Raw genomic sequence first — 15,246 nt, 5'->3', positions numbered from 1 at the left:
TATGACTACTGTTCTTTGTGGTGTGAATTTGCATGTGAGGAGTGAGCTGAATACTCTCTTGATAACTTGCCCTCTGTAAAAAGGAGTGAGTTTAGTTCTGAGATAATGATGAAGATTCCTTTCTTCCAAGAAGTTTTATCTATACGATCTTAATGGGTTTAGTAGCTCTACTGTACTAATGTATTTGGGATCAATATTTCATTAAATGTTACAGTCAGGGAGAAGGTGTTCGTCTGCTTCCCCGGGAAAAATCTGAGGTTCAGAACTTGCTTCCAGACAACATTGCAGAGGAAGATAAAGAGAAAATCTATGGGATTCTTGGCCAGGCAGTGTGTCGCCCAGCTGGGATTCAAGTAAGTGTAAATTTGCTTGCTTAAAAAAATGTTCAGCTTAAGCGTGAACTTCATTTTTCCTCCACTTATGATTCATTTTAACTCTTGTAAATACTTAAAGTAAAAATTCAGACAATGCAAGAGTTCTCTGAGAAACCACCTGTTAGCAGAGAACATGTCTGTTCTGTGAACAATACTAATATGATGGAGTAATGCAGTTTTACGAGTTGCCTAGACAAAAACTGGATTATGAACAAATATTGCTTGTAGGAATGGTTGGAGGACTTAATCAAATCTGTTTTCCCTTTATTTGCAATTAGGATGAAGATATGACTCTACAAATCACTGAAAATGAAGACAATGAAGAGGATGATATGGTGGATGTTATATGGCGTCAGTTATTAACAAGTTGTCCCTGGCTTTCAGATCTTGATGAAAATGCAACAGAAGGGTTAATTAAAGTGTGGAGGAAAGTTGTAGACAGAATCTTCAGTCTCTATAAACTCTCCTGCAGTGCATACTTTACTTTCCTTAAACTCAATGCTGGTCAGGTTCGTGTTTGTGCTGATGAGGAAATCCAGTTACAATTTTTTCTAAATGCTGATATGAACGATATACTGAGCTTAGAGGAATATTTTCTTTCAAGGTTCCACTTGATGAAGATGATCCCAGGCTGCACTTAAGAAATACTTCTGAACAAAGCACTGATGATGTTATTGTGATGGCAACCCTAAGACTGTTACGGTTGCTTGTGAAACATGCTGGAGAACTCAGACAATATCTAGAACATGGGCTAGAAACTACACCCACTGCTCCTTGGAGAGGTAAATATGTTATCTAGCTCTTACGCATTTTCTCTAAATATAAGCAGGAAGGTATTCACTGCATTTTCATGAATTTTTTTTTGAGCGTGATGGAAAGAGAGCCTGTCTTTTACTAAATAATTTCATTAAAGGTGTTCAAGTCTGCCATGCATTCTAATCTTATAAGCATAGATGCTGATCCCCTTCCTGCCTTAAGACACTGAAAGGAGAAAAGAGATACAGTTTGTGAATGTTACGTTATTACCATTATATTTGTAGTTGAAGTATTACATTATATTACCATTATATTTTTAAAAAAAAAAAGATGGGCTTTTTTTATAGCTAGAAGATGGGCTTTTTTTATAGCTAGATGATGTGTGGCCTAAGCCAGATGTCTCAGTAGTAGTGGATTGTCACTACATTACTTGTTCTGGTTGCTCAGGGACTTAACATAACACAAAGTTATTGAGTTAAAGTGTGGAAGACAGCAGAAGAGGAAGACAGTTATTACAAAACTGTACTTTCTTTTGAGACGTCCAGTTGCGCTAACTTCGAGAACCATTACTGTGACTCTCCTTATTTTTGAAAAATGACAAAACAAATAAAATGTTTAGAACTCAATTCCTAGTGTTTGTTTAAAGTAATTACATACTGCATCTGATGTTATCTGTATTTGAATAGTAGAAGAAAGTAAGTTATTGCCCATACTGTGAAAGACCTGTTATTTTAAAAGGTTTTATTTGGAAGCTAGACGTTTCTGTTCTCCCAGTGCTAAACCAGCATGCTTTTAAAAATGAAATTAAATAAAACTATGCATAATTTTGAAGTAAAATAAAATTAATCAGCATATTTTATTTTTCCTGTTTTTGAAGGCATTATACCTCAGCTTTTCTCCCGCCTGAATCACCCAGAAGTGTATGTTCGTCAGAGTATTTGCAACTTGTTGTGTCGAGTGGCTCAAGATTCTCCTCATCTCATTCTATATCCTGCAATAGTGGGTACCATTTCACTTAGCAGTGAATCCCAGACTTCAGGTACGGAAGGAAAAATAAACGTTCAAATACACTTTAGCTAGTATATTTTTATATACTGGATGAAATGATACTTTTTTATTTTAGGAATGTTTTTTGATGGAACCTCACTGATACCTTTCATTCACTTTGCCCGTTTGGCAAATTAGTTTTTCCATTTTATCATCATATATTTTACCAGTACTGAATGTAATGTGGGGACTTCATACTAAATGGAAGTATTGAGTTAATGTATCCCTGAAGGCCAGAACAATGTAGCTAATGCTTCAATACCTGTTTTTAATTTAGGAAACAAGCTGCCTTCTGCCATCCCTACGTTGCTAGGTAATATTCAAGGAGAAGAACTGTTGGGTGGTGAATGTGATGGAGGGAGCCCCCCGGCTTCTCAGGAAAGCAGTAAAGATGACACAAAAGTTGGATTAAATGAAGATCAAGCAATGATGCAAGATTGTTACAGCAAAATTGTGGAGAAACTCTCTGCTGCAAATCCAACAATGGTATTGCAGGTAAATAATCCAAATGTATGCTACTTGTGCTTTTATTTGAATCACAGAATATGTAATTTGTATATCTTCCGGGGAGACCTACTGAAAGTTTAGTGCATCGTTTTGGCACAAGACTGTCACTTTTTTAAGTTGCTCATCTACAAAAGTAAGTCTTAATACAAATACTCTTAAAAGTAAGTGAATCTTTATTTATTTTATGCAGGTTCAGATGCTAGTGGCTGAGCTGCGCAGAGTTACAGTTCTTTGGGATGAACTTTGGTTGGGAGTTTTACTGCAGCAGCACATGTATGTCCTCAGAAGGATTCAACAACTGGAAGATGAAGTCAAGAGGGTGCAAAACAACAACACTTTACGGAAGTATGTATTTTTTCAATTATTCAGGTGATAATCATAACAAGTATTTGTTCTTGGGGAGACATACAAACAGATCAATGTTATTGCACTGGATTCGTACTATGTATCCTAGATGCTTCTTTGTAAGCCGGTAACCTTATCTCAAGAACATTTTGCTGCTACAGCTAGTACTCTAATCAAATGAGAAATAATAAGTCTATCTGTGCATGCATATGGGGATTTCCTTAGCAATAATGCATTAGAAACCAGTGCATATGAAGTTGTGGATTATGAAGTCCTATTCATTTCCAAGGTCTTTCCTGCAAGTCAGCTGAAATGAAGAAGAGCATGTTGAAGGGATAATCTTTGTGGAATAAACAGAATGTATTAATCTTTTCTTGATTTTCAGTGGTCAGCAAGTCTTTTTTTCTCCCTTACCTGGATTCTTCTGTGAATCTGGATTTGTTGAAGAGGAAAGCTATTCTCCGTGCACCTGGCTAAGTGCATGTTATAATGTGGCATGTCCTCAGGAAGTAGTAGTGAAGAGCACTTATTAAAGGAAATAAGTTGCCTAATGGTTTGAAGAACTCCTGAGCTGCTTCTCAGGGTTTCCAGTGGTAAAAAATCCAGTTCAAATGTTTCACTTAGCGTGTTTCAGAGGAACTTGCGTTCAGTTCCTTTTGATACAGTCATCCTCGAAGACTTCATTTTAGAGATGTGATAATTTTCCTGAATTCTTACATATCTCATTTTGCAGTCTTATTGTAGTGCTCTGTTTATGATTTGAGTTGGTTTTGTTGAGTTAAGAGGAAGTTTTGTTGTGTTATTTTTTTTTAACAGAGAGGAGAAAATAGCGATCATGCGTGAAAAGCATACAGCTCTAATGAAGCCCATTGTATTTGCTTTGGAGCATGTACGGAGCATCACTGCAGCTCCTGCAGAAACTCCTCATGAGAAATGGTTTCAGGATAGCTATGGAGATGCAATTGAAAATGCACTAGAGAAACTTAAGAATCCGTTGAATCCTGCTAAACCTGGAAGCAGCTGGCTCCCGTTTAAAGAGGTATTATATGCACAAAGTAAGGGTACTGTGTAGAGACTACTCATGCACTTCCTGCACCATGTGCTTGACACTCTTCCTTTGCTATTTTCTTGTCATGTCAAAACTGCAGTCTGAAACTTTGTCTTCCCTAATGTGACCACAGGCATGCTAGACAGTAAAGCAGAGTAACTTTGTCCTCTGTAAAAAGTCCTACTGACTGTCTGCATTATTGCATTTCTACCCAATGAAATGATTTTATTTTTTTCAAATCTTGATCTGTTGTGACTTTGGTGCCTGTCACCAGGCAGGGTTTATTTGGTGTGGAAAGGATGTTTTTTAATTTTTGTCATCTTCATCCTGAGCTGTAAACGGATGAGTAGGGTGATGAGGATTAAAAGTAGCTTAAGAAAAATCTTCGTGCTTCCTGGAAGATTACCACTCTTTTGGTGGTGATGTATTTTAATGCTAGCCATTAAGGTGAACCTCAACCTAAACAAAAAAATTTTTTTTGAATAGGTTATGCTAAGTTTGCAGCAAAGAGCACAGAAACGGGCTAGTTACCTTTTACGACTTGAAGAAATCAGTCCTTGGTTGGCTGCTATGATGAGCACTGAAATAGCGCTTCCTGGAGAAGTCTCTACCAGAGACACAGTCACAATTCATAGCGTGGGCAACACCATCACCATCCTGCCTACCAAAACCAAACCTAAAAAGCTGCTTTTCCTGGGTTCAGATGGGAAGAACTATCCCTACCTGTTCAAAGGTAAGAAGTTTTCTCATACAAGTTACTATCTCTTGTTATAGTTTAGACTATATTGAAGTTGGGAAGATGCATTGTGGCAACTTTTTTTTTTATTTGCCTGCATGATATGGAGGAAGAGTTATCTGGAACATTTGCTCCCTCTGTTCCTCACCTCCAGCTTCACCACATATTTTCAAGGAATTTTGCCTTGTTAAGCTCTAAGTCCACAGATGTTTCAGATCCCTTCTTGATAACTGTTGCATGAGAAATGGTGCTCTGCTTGCATACTGATAGGTTTAGCTGGATTAGTTTTCCAGAAGCTTAAGGTAGCACTCGAAAGAGAACTTTAGAGACTGCATGCTTTCCCTGAAATGGAAAGTTCTATTAGTTCTGTTAGTAATTGCTGTGTGTGCTGCTCACAGAGAGCGCTATGTAAACAATTAGGTTTAGCCTGAACAACTTATCCTTAATCTGCATCATTTATAAAGCTATTCATAGGCTGAAGTGAAGTAGGATTTCAAAAAAAAGCTAAATTTTCGGCTTTTAGAGAAGACGTGTTTTTATCTATAAACTAAATTTAAAAAAAAATCTATCACAGGTTTGGAAGACTTGCATCTAGATGAAAGAATCATGCAGTTCCTATCAATTGTGAACACGATGTTTGCTACTATTAACCGTCAAGAGACGCCGAGGTTTCACGCGAGGCACTACTCTGTGACGCCTCTGGGAACAAGATCAGGCTTGATCCAGTGGGTGGATGGAGCAACACCTCTGTTTGGTCTTTACAAGCGGTGGCAACAGCGAGAAGCTGCTTTACAAGTACAAAAGGTAGCTACTGTGTTTTATGCCAGCTAGATCAATTCAGAAGGGAAGTATTCTGATTTGCTTTGCAGTTCCAAACATAGTCTTAAAAGGAGTGTGTACTGTTCATAGTATTGCAGGAGTTAATCTTTGTTAAAGTTGTTTTAGTTCCACATCTCCTTCTCTCCTTCTCTTTTAATTTTAAATACAATTTTTAATTACATTTTTTAAATTTACCTTTATAAAGGTTGAGTCAGGCCAAAACAATGTTTTCAGTTTATTTAGGCTTTTTTTAAATATTGGATTTTGAAAGAATTCTCTGAGCTCTTAAAATCAGCCTCACTGGAGGGGTTGATGTCATTTTGTTCTCGCCAAAACTGTATTTGGAATGCTTTTCTGTGATAATGGGTTCTGATATGTAAGCTATCAGTTTTGCGTTTTACAGGCTCAGGACTCTTACCAGACTCCTCAAAATCCTGGAATAGTGCCTAGGCCCAGTGAACTTTATTACAGTAAAATTGGACCTGCTCTGAAGGCAGTTGGGCTTAATCTTGACGTGTCACGTCGTGACTGGCCCTTGAATGTCATGAGGGCTGTTCTAGAAGAACTGATGGAAGCAACTCCCCCGAATCTCCTAGCTAAGGAGCTCTGGTCATCGTGTACTACACCAGATGAATGGTGGAGAGTTACACAGGTGAGTTATAAAAAAACCCCAACATTTTCCCTTTGAAAGGCTGTGGTTTTAATAGGGTAAGGGGCAACAAATGCCTGGGATGCATTCAAGCAATGATAGTAATGAGTTAGGTGAGCTGGCGCTGCTGTAAGTTTCATGTGCCAGGAAATGTTGGCAATTGTGCCATATGGAATGAAATAAACAGATATACACCTGATAACTCTATGTTAGTGTACTAGAATTATCAGCCTAAGACAGGAGAGCTCTTGTAAGATATCATCAGACAACAAAGAGAAAATAGCTTGGAAGTTGGGGTTGATTTGTTTTACGCTTGCACTTAAAATAACATTTTAAGGTGGTAGTCAGTCCAGTGTGTTGGCAGAGGATATACACAAATAATTTTTTCCCGAAACTCTCTTTAAAGTCATACGCGAGATCCACTGCAGTTATGTCCATGGTTGGCTACATCATTGGGCTTGGAGATAGACATCTGGATAATGTTCTCATAGATATGACTACAGGAGAAGTTGTCCACATAGATTATAATGTTTGCTTTGAAAAAGGTAATTTAAAAAAATACTATATTTTATTGAAATAAAAGGTTTCCTTTCTTGGTAAGTAAAAGAAACAATTTCTTATCTTAAAGGGAAGAGCCTTAGGGTACCAGAGAAGGTTCCATTCCGGATGACGCACAATATTGAAACAGCACTTGGAGTGACAGGAGTAGAAGGTGTGTTCAGGCTTTCTTGTGAACAGGTAAGTTGGGAAACAAATACTATCTTAGAACTTCCCTGTGAAACATTCTGCTGTTGACTTATAAAGCCCTCACCTTTTTTGCTGTGATTTTAATGGGACTTATCCCATACTAGGTATTTGAAAAACACGACAATGTCAGGTAAAGACACATGCGGTTAGTGGTACAACTACGGTTTGGGGGCAAGAGGGATGTGTAGGTCTAGTTGAAAAACATCACAAAAAAAAAAGCTTCAGGTAGAATGTTAAGTTTTGCTTACCCTCTTTCTTCAGGACTCATCCTTTATAAACATGATGGATATATTTTTTAAAAAAATGCTCTGAAGAAAGAGTTTTCTTCAAGTGTCTGTTGCTAGAGTACAGAATTTGTGAGGAGGGCTAGAATGCAGTCTTTAGTGATGCTGCTGCAGACTAGCTGCATTTGTACATACTGTAGTGTTCTTCCTGCATCCGTAGTGATTAGTGAAGTTTGATAAGTGATACATTTCTATAGCTACTCAAGTACAGTATTTTGCATTTAAAGTTCTGCTGTTCTACAAGGATAATGCAAGATCAGAATGATTGTTTCAAATATGGTGCAGGTCCTTCATATTATGCGACGTGGGAGAGAGACTCTGCTTACGTTGCTTGAAGCTTTTGTTTATGATCCTCTGGTGGACTGGACAGCAGGAGGTGAAGCAGGGTTTGCTGGAGCTGTGTATGGTGGTGGTGGCCAGCAGGCTGAAAACAAACAAAGCAAAAGAGAAATGGAAAGAGATATTACACGAAGTCTCTTTTCTTCAAGAGTGGCTGAAATAAAGGTGACTTTACTACAATAATTCTGTAACCTAAGTAGGCCCTATGCTTTCACTACGTTTATTTGCATTTTGGGGGTGGTGGAAGAGGTGGTCACTTATTAGAAATAGCTCACAAATTTTTTTGAGCTAAATTTGGTTTATATTGAGGGAAGTGCTTATATGGAACTTGCTGTGTGCTTAATTCTGAAATATGTTTTAATGTGTTGCCTGAAGCTGGGCTAGAGAGCAGTCTAAATAATGTCCTTTAAGCTTTAGCACTTGTAGCACTGGAGGTAGTCCTAAATGAACAATGTCATGGAAGGATTAAGTGCTGTCATGCATTACATTATCTTACTGGTTTGAATTTGTGTCTTGATTATAGGTTAACTGGTTTAAGAACAGAGATGAAATGCTTGCTGTGCTGCCAAAATTGGACAGTAGTTTAGAAGAGTATCTGAACCTGCAAGAGCAGTTGACAGATGTAGAAAAGTTGCAAGGAAAACTACTGGAGGAGATAGAATTTCTGGAAGGTGCAGAAGGAGTGGATCATCCCTCCCACACGCTTCAGCACAGGTACAAATGAGCCAGGAGTTCAGCATGATACTTGTGTTGTTCAATACGGTTTTGTATTCAATATAGCTAAGTATATTTTTCTTGTAGTACTTACTTGATTCTGTGGCTTCAATAATTCAGGTATTCTGAGCACACACAGTTGCAGTCTCAACAAAGAGCTGTCCAGGAAGCAATCCAGGTGAAGCTGAATGAGTTTGAGCAGTGGATAACACATTACCAAACTGCTTTCAGTAATTTAGAGGCAACACAACTTGCAAGTCTTCTTCAAGAAATCAGCACACAAATGGACCTAGGTATAAAATAGTATTTATGGGTTTTTTTTGATGGTTTGAAAATAAATGAAATTTAATATCAGGAGGCATTACAAGCACCCTCTGACTTAAAGTCAAGGACTTGTATGTAATAAATTAAAAGAAAGGATATTCTTCAGAGGGCACTTGAAGGTTTCTTTGCCAAGCTGTCTGAAGGGATTTGTCTGTCTTACCCTAGCTGGACACAAGATTATTGTCTTGCCTTGTGCTCAAAATTCTCAATATGAGTTTTCCATGCCTCCTTTACCCCAAGCAAAAGAATATTTTTCAAAAGATGCTAACGTGCAGTATTTGTATATTCCAAAATGTGTACTTCAGGGGTGAGTCTTAATTTTTAACCGTCTTTCTTAACAGGTCCTCCGAGTTACGTACCAGCAACAGCATTTCTGCAAAATGCAGGCCAGGCACATTTAATCAGTCAGTGTGAACAGCTGGAAGGAGAAGTTGGTGCTCTTCTCCAGCAGAGAAGATCTGTCTTACGTGGTTGTCTTGAACAGCTGCACAACTATGCAACAGTAGCTCTTCAGTACCCAAAAGCTGTGTTTCAGAAGCACCGAGTAGAGCAGTGGAAAACCTGGATGGAAGAACTCATCTGTAACATGACAATAGAGCGCTGTCAGGATATCTTTAGGAAGTAAGTTGACAAAATAATGGATTGATTGGAGAACTTAATTTTAACAGAATTTTAAATTTTTAATAAAAGTTAATACTTTTGTGAGTACCGGTTTAATTTTAAAGCAAGACAAAATTAAATTTTAATTGCAGAAGTTTGGAGAAAAAAGATGAAAAACTGCTTTAAAAATTCTATTCCAGAATTTATTCTTTGTACTACAGAAAGAGAACCAAGTAATGTTGCCTTGTAGTGAACGAACAGAAGACCCTGTTAGGGGCTTTATGGTAGTGATATTTAGGGGTTTTAGGAACTTCGAGCATTTAAAAACCATTGAAGCCAAGCAAAGATTTTTTTTTTTAATTAAAGCAGATTTTCAGTCTGTGGGAACTGTTCAAAATGTGGAGTATTTTCCTACCCACAGAGCCGAATGCAATTTGTTAGTGCTTGAGAAGGGAGAATTTTGTCATTGTACTTTTGCTTTACAGGTATGAAATGCAGTATGCTCCTCAGCCACCTCCAAGTATGTGTCAGTTCATAACTGCTACAGAAATGACTCTGCAGCGCTATGCAGCAGATATAAATAGCAGACTCATCAGGCAGGTGGAGCGGTTGAAACAGGAGGCAGTTACTGTACCTGTTTGTGAAGAGCAGCTGAAGGAAATAGAGCGTTGCATAAAAGTTTTCCTTCATGAAAATGGAGAGGAAGGCTCACTGAGCTTAGCAAGCGTTATCATCTCTGCTCTTTGTACGCTGACGAGGTGAGTTGCCTCTTGTGAAATTTTTGTATGCATTCATGCTTGAGTCCACATAAAAGTAATATTCAAGTGACATGATTATACGCAGAATGCAATAGCAGGCAGGTTGTCTCAAGTGTCATAATTCATCTAGGCGTAATCTGATGATGGAAGGTGCAGCATCTAGTGCTGGAGAGCAACTGGTTGATTTGACTTCAAGAGATGGAGCCTGGTTCTTGGAGGAGCTTTGCAGCATGAGTGGGAATGTTACGTGCCTTGTGCAGTTGCTGAAGCAGTGTCATCTTGTACCTCAGGACTTAGATATTCCTAACCCAATTGAAGCATCAGAAGCTGTTCACTTAGCAAATGGAGTATATATCTCACTTCAGGTAATACTTTTATATTAGTTTTCCTTTCCTCATTCTGAATGAGAAAGATGTTGCATATGATAATTTTTGAGAGGGGAAAATTACTCATGTTTTCATACTTGCTTCCCAACAGGAATTGAACTCAAACTTCCGACAGATCATTTTTCCCGAAGCACTTAGGTGCCTAATGAAAGGAGAGTACACCTTAGAAAGTATGCTTCATGAATTAGATAACCTTATTGATCAAACAACTGATGGAGTCCCTTTGCAAACGTTGGTTGAATCTCTTCAAGCCTACTTACGAAATGCCGCTATGGGACTCGAGGAAGAAACACATTCTCATTACATTGATGTTGCAAGGTAAATCATGGGGGTTTTTGTAGTTTATGTATGAGAGAATGAAGACTGCAGAGCAGTAGTTTCTCTAAATCTTGTTATTTGTTTGTACGGGCATTTCCTATCCAAGAATACCCTTAAGCAGAGTACAGTGTCTAAGGGTTACACACAGAAATACAGAGCTATAGCAATTTACATTTACATCTGCTTGAAGTTGACTTTTGGTAGTCAACTTTTGACGAAATGTGCAGTTGTGATTTTATGTTTGAAGTCAAGGGGTGCTAAAAGTAGTAACTAGTCCTTCAGTTTGTTGGAGGAACCTGTGGAATGGAGAGCTTGTAACCATGGCACTCCTCATGTCAGGAGTTTTGATGAGCAGCATTTTGCATAACGAATTAGTGACTTGATTAAAGAAAAACAAAACACAAACAAAACCGCAACCAATCAGAAAGAGTATCCTTAGCTGTTCTTATAAAGGCAGCACTAGTGTTTGTGGTAAGCGGGGAAGTGGGGGGTTAGAAAGAGCTCTAGCTGTGTCATCAATTAGTTTATGAAAATGCTATTTAATTCTTGTAGACAATCAAAATTACATAAATTTTATTTTTTTAAAGAGTACTTCATGCTCAGTATGGTGAGCTGATTCAGCCAAGAAATGGTTCAGTTGATGAAACTCCCAAAATGTCAGCTGGTCAGATGCTTTTGGTGGCCTTTGATGGGATGTTCGCTCAAGTGGAGACTGCGTTTGGTTTATTGATTGAAAAGGTATGAATTTGTTCTTTTCAGAGCATTCTTTGAGTCAGGAATATGGAAGTTCTTTGAAAACAAAAGTAATTTATTTTCTTTACGTTGCTCAGCTAAACAAGATGGAAATACCTGTTGCTTGGCGTAAGATTGACATAATTAGGGAAGCCCGCAGCACCCAAGTTAACTTCTTTGATGATGACAATAATCGGCAAGTTCTAGAGGAAATTTTCTTTCTGAAGAGACTGCAAACAATTAAAGAATTTTTCAGGCTTTGTGGTACCTTTTCTAAAACACTGTCAGGTAAATAAATGTTATCTGTTACTCAGTATCACTTTGCTTCTCATCTTGTGTCCTTTTGAGAAGAATGTGGTTATTCTCACTGTAACTTGCCTTTGGTACATGGTAAGCATGCAAAAATCAAAAATAATTCCTGTAATCTTGCTGTGTATATAGATCAGATAGTATTTTCCTAGATGCATCAAATGTTCTGTTTATAACAAAAGTACTATTTCTTCCTTTTAAAAGGAGTCAGTTCGCTTGAAGACCAGAATGCAGTAAATGGACCTGTTCAAATTGTTAACGTGAAAACCCTTTACAGAAACTCTTGTTTTAGTGAAGACCAAATGGCTAAACCAATCAAGGCTTTTACAGCTGACTTCGTGAGACAGCTTTTAATTGGCCTTCCAAATCAAGCTTTGGGACTTACTTTGTGCAGTTTCATCAGTGCTTTGGGCGTTGATATCATTGCGCAGGTAGAAGCTAAAGACTTTGGGGCAGAAAGCAAAGTTTCTGTGGATGACCTGTGCAAGAAAGCTGTGGAGCACAACATCCAGATTGGCAGGTTCTCACAGTTGGTCATGAACAGGGCAACAGTATTAGCTAGTTCATATGATACAGCATGGAAGAAGCATGACCTGGTGCGCAGGCTCGAAACCAGTATTTCATCTTGCAAGACCAGTCTTCAGAGAGTACAGTTGCACATTGCCATGTTCCAGGTAAGAGCACAGCCCATGTTATTTCTCTCCAAACTGTCTGTGAAAAGCGAACACAAGAAGAACTTTATATTTTGTTGAATGAGCTTTAGAGTATTTTAGTGAATTTGATGAAGTATTTTGGTTTTAAATTGAAGACAAGCTGCTTTATAAGATTTACTCATGTAATTTAACACACTCCGATGATTTAGAACTTTTAATTGTGTTGGTATTGTCTGACACTTAGACGTTTTAAAATGCCCTTATTTATGAAGCTTACTTGAGTACTAGAATAGCTGTTTGTGAAGCAAAGCTTTTTGTACTGAGCAAAATTGATAATCAAGTGTACCCATTATTTTCTTAAAGTGGCAGCATGAGGATCTCCTCATCAGTCGCCCACAAGCTATTTCTGTTACTCCTCCACCTCGTTCTGCAATTTTAGCCAGCATGAAAAAGAAACTTCACACACTCAGTCAGATTGAAGCTTCGATTGCAACAGTCCAGGTACTACTATTTGGGGGGATTTGTTCAGCAGCATCTTAGAACATGACTCTAACGCAAACTGCTAAATTGGCTGCCACCTCCAGATTGTTTTTTTCTGTTTCTATTCAAGCACAGAATCAGTAGTATTTTCATTGATCACTTTCAGTGTGTCTGATGGATACTGTTAGATTATTTGATTTTACCATCTTTTACCAAATATTCTCTCTGGAATACCAGTAAACCAGTTTCATGATCAAAAATAGGAATATGTGAAAGTATCTTTCTTCCTGATGGCTGATCATGCTCCTCTTCTTTAAGTTTCTCTAACTTGGATCATCATTACTCTCATTTTATTAGCTAAGTGCCATAAGCTTCCTTTGTAGATCTGGGCATATCAATTATTCTGTGTGTTGAGGTTTGTGTGCTGTGGCTTGGCTCAGCTTTTTAGACTAATTCTGCATTACTGACAGCCATATTTAATTGTTTACAATAAATACTGCTTAGTTTCTTGAAATATAGTTTTCTTTTTAGTTCTGAAGGTATCGTGTGTAATCATTTTTGAAGTTTATTTGTAAAATAATCTTGCTATCACTTTATGTAATTTCCAGTCTAAAAATGTGATTACTTTTTACTTGCTTTTTTTTTGATTGGTTAAAATCTAGATGTGTGATGTGTGCTGAAAATAGACCTTTAAACAGCATAAGCTAACATTTTCCAGTCAGGAATACCACATTTGTTTATTTACATGGGTATAAGAATATGTCTGCCTCTGTTATATATGTATATTTAATTTTTTTTAAATGACTGGCAGTTAGGCTTAAGATAACATCGATCAGTTTGGATTATCTCTATCTATGTATTTTTTTTATTCCCCACTGCAGGAGAAACTAGCAGCGCTTGAAGCAAGTATCGAGCAACGTTTAAAATGGGCAGGAGGTGCTAATCCTGCACTGGCACCAGTCTTGCAAGATTTTGATGCTACTATTGCTGAAAGAAGAAACCTCGTACTGAAAGAAAGTCAGAGAGCAAGTCAGGTACTAGACGCAAGTGTAGACCTAATGGATTGATAAGTGTATTTGCTCTTTATTTCCTGCTTGAGATTTATGTAGAAGATATTCTTGCTCCTCAGCATCTAAAGAGCAAACATGGATAAGCAGATAGTCTGGGAATTCTGCTTTAAAGGCAGTATGAATGATCTCTAGGAGAACTGCTGCAGGTTTGGATGACCCTGAGGTGATACTGCTGCTACAATGGAGTGACTTGACTGCTGCATTTAAAATTCTTCCTTCTGAGAACATGGAGCAAATGCAGTTTGTGTAATACAGTTTAATTGGAGTAATTTTTCTCACTCTTGCTTTGATTTTTCAGGTCACTTTCCTCTGCAGTAATATCATCCATTTTGAAAGTTTACGTACAAGAACAGCAGAAGCCTTAAATCTTGATGCTGCATTATTTGAACTTCTCAAACGCTGTCAACAAATGTGCTCGTTTGCATCGCAGTTCAACAGTTCAGTGTCTGAACTGGAGCTTCGCCTGCTTCAGAGAGTGGTATGTAACAGTAAAAACAAAATATGTAAACATTATAGAATTGCTGTAATCAGGAGTTGTCAGTTTTGTATTTTATTCTATATTAACATTACGTACACCTTCTAATGGGCTGTGGATTACAGTCTGTTCTGTGGGATGATAAACAGTTGGCAATAGCATCTGCATAGTAATTGAGTGTTTATCTCTGGATACAGAAACGTTTCTGTTGTTTTTAGGGCACTGGTCTTGAACATCCCATCGGCAGCTCTGAATGGCTTCACTCAGCTCACAAGCAGTTGACCCAGGAAATATCTACACAGAGAACAGTGCAAACAGAAAGAGAGCAGCAAATCGAAACAGTTTGTGAAACAATTCAGAATTTGGTGGATAATATTAAAACTGTGCTCACGGGTCATAACAGACAGCTTGGAGATGTCAAACATCTACTGAAAGCTATGGCAAAGGTATCCCTAGAACTTCTAGATTAATTCCTCAAACCCATGTCAGTATAGTTTAAGAAAAATAACATGTTTAACTCTGATTTTTTTAAGTATCTAGAAAGAGTAAAATGTGTTCAAGCACATGGAGTTAACACACAAAATTAATCTCTTAAGAATTCATAAAGCTTGGTTTCTAGCGTTAGGCTAACCAGACTGTGGTTGAATTGCACCTTTTCTCTAATTTTGCAGTTGAAACGCTGTTTTTGTGTTTACAAGTGCCCATGGTCTTTAATCAGTAAAGCATTTGATCGTTTTAAGATTTATTTTCCTGAAATATAACTGCTGAAACCTATG

General features: G+C 37.8%; 1 protein-coding gene across 2 annotated transcripts in view; it reads left to right on the top strand.

The window, feature by feature from the left end:
- The window catches only part of SMG1 (SMG1 nonsense mediated mRNA decay associated PI3K related kinase), a 54,657-nt gene that overhangs the window by 34,199 nt on the left and 5,212 nt on the right, over positions 1-15,246 (top strand). For both annotated transcript variants that reach the window (XM_069870502.1, XM_069870503.1), the window contains 26 exons: positions 215-353; positions 653-883; positions 979-1,156; positions 2,008-2,169; positions 2,455-2,672; positions 2,875-3,029; positions 3,846-4,068; positions 4,564-4,810; positions 5,388-5,617; positions 6,036-6,284; positions 6,688-6,826; positions 6,910-7,019; positions 7,598-7,816; positions 8,175-8,365; positions 8,486-8,658; positions 9,031-9,310; positions 9,775-10,047; positions 10,178-10,412; positions 10,525-10,751; positions 11,339-11,489; positions 11,582-11,771; positions 11,997-12,466; positions 12,809-12,946; positions 13,807-13,959; positions 14,294-14,473; positions 14,689-14,916. In XM_069870502.1, the coding sequence (XP_069726603.1) occupies positions 215-353; positions 653-883; positions 979-1,156; positions 2,008-2,169; positions 2,455-2,672; positions 2,875-3,029; positions 3,846-4,068; positions 4,564-4,810; positions 5,388-5,617; positions 6,036-6,284; positions 6,688-6,826; positions 6,910-7,019; positions 7,598-7,816; positions 8,175-8,365; positions 8,486-8,658; positions 9,031-9,310; positions 9,775-10,047; positions 10,178-10,412; positions 10,525-10,751; positions 11,339-11,489; positions 11,582-11,771; positions 11,997-12,466; positions 12,809-12,946; positions 13,807-13,959; positions 14,294-14,473; positions 14,689-14,916 (5,389 nt within the window). The remainder of the gene's footprint in view (positions 1-214; positions 354-652; positions 884-978; positions 1,157-2,007; positions 2,170-2,454; positions 2,673-2,874; positions 3,030-3,845; positions 4,069-4,563; positions 4,811-5,387; positions 5,618-6,035; positions 6,285-6,687; positions 6,827-6,909; positions 7,020-7,597; positions 7,817-8,174; positions 8,366-8,485; positions 8,659-9,030; positions 9,311-9,774; positions 10,048-10,177; positions 10,413-10,524; positions 10,752-11,338; positions 11,490-11,581; positions 11,772-11,996; positions 12,467-12,808; positions 12,947-13,806; positions 13,960-14,293; positions 14,474-14,688; positions 14,917-15,246) is intronic.

This window comes from Phaenicophaeus curvirostris, chromosome 16 (genome assembly GCF_032191515.1).
Source record: "Phaenicophaeus curvirostris isolate KB17595 chromosome 16, BPBGC_Pcur_1.0, whole genome shotgun sequence".
NCBI lineage: Eukaryota > Metazoa > Chordata > Aves > Cuculiformes > Cuculidae > Phaenicophaeus > Phaenicophaeus curvirostris.
Note: the sequence above shows the minus strand (reverse complement) of the source record. Positions and strands in the feature narration are given on the sequence as shown.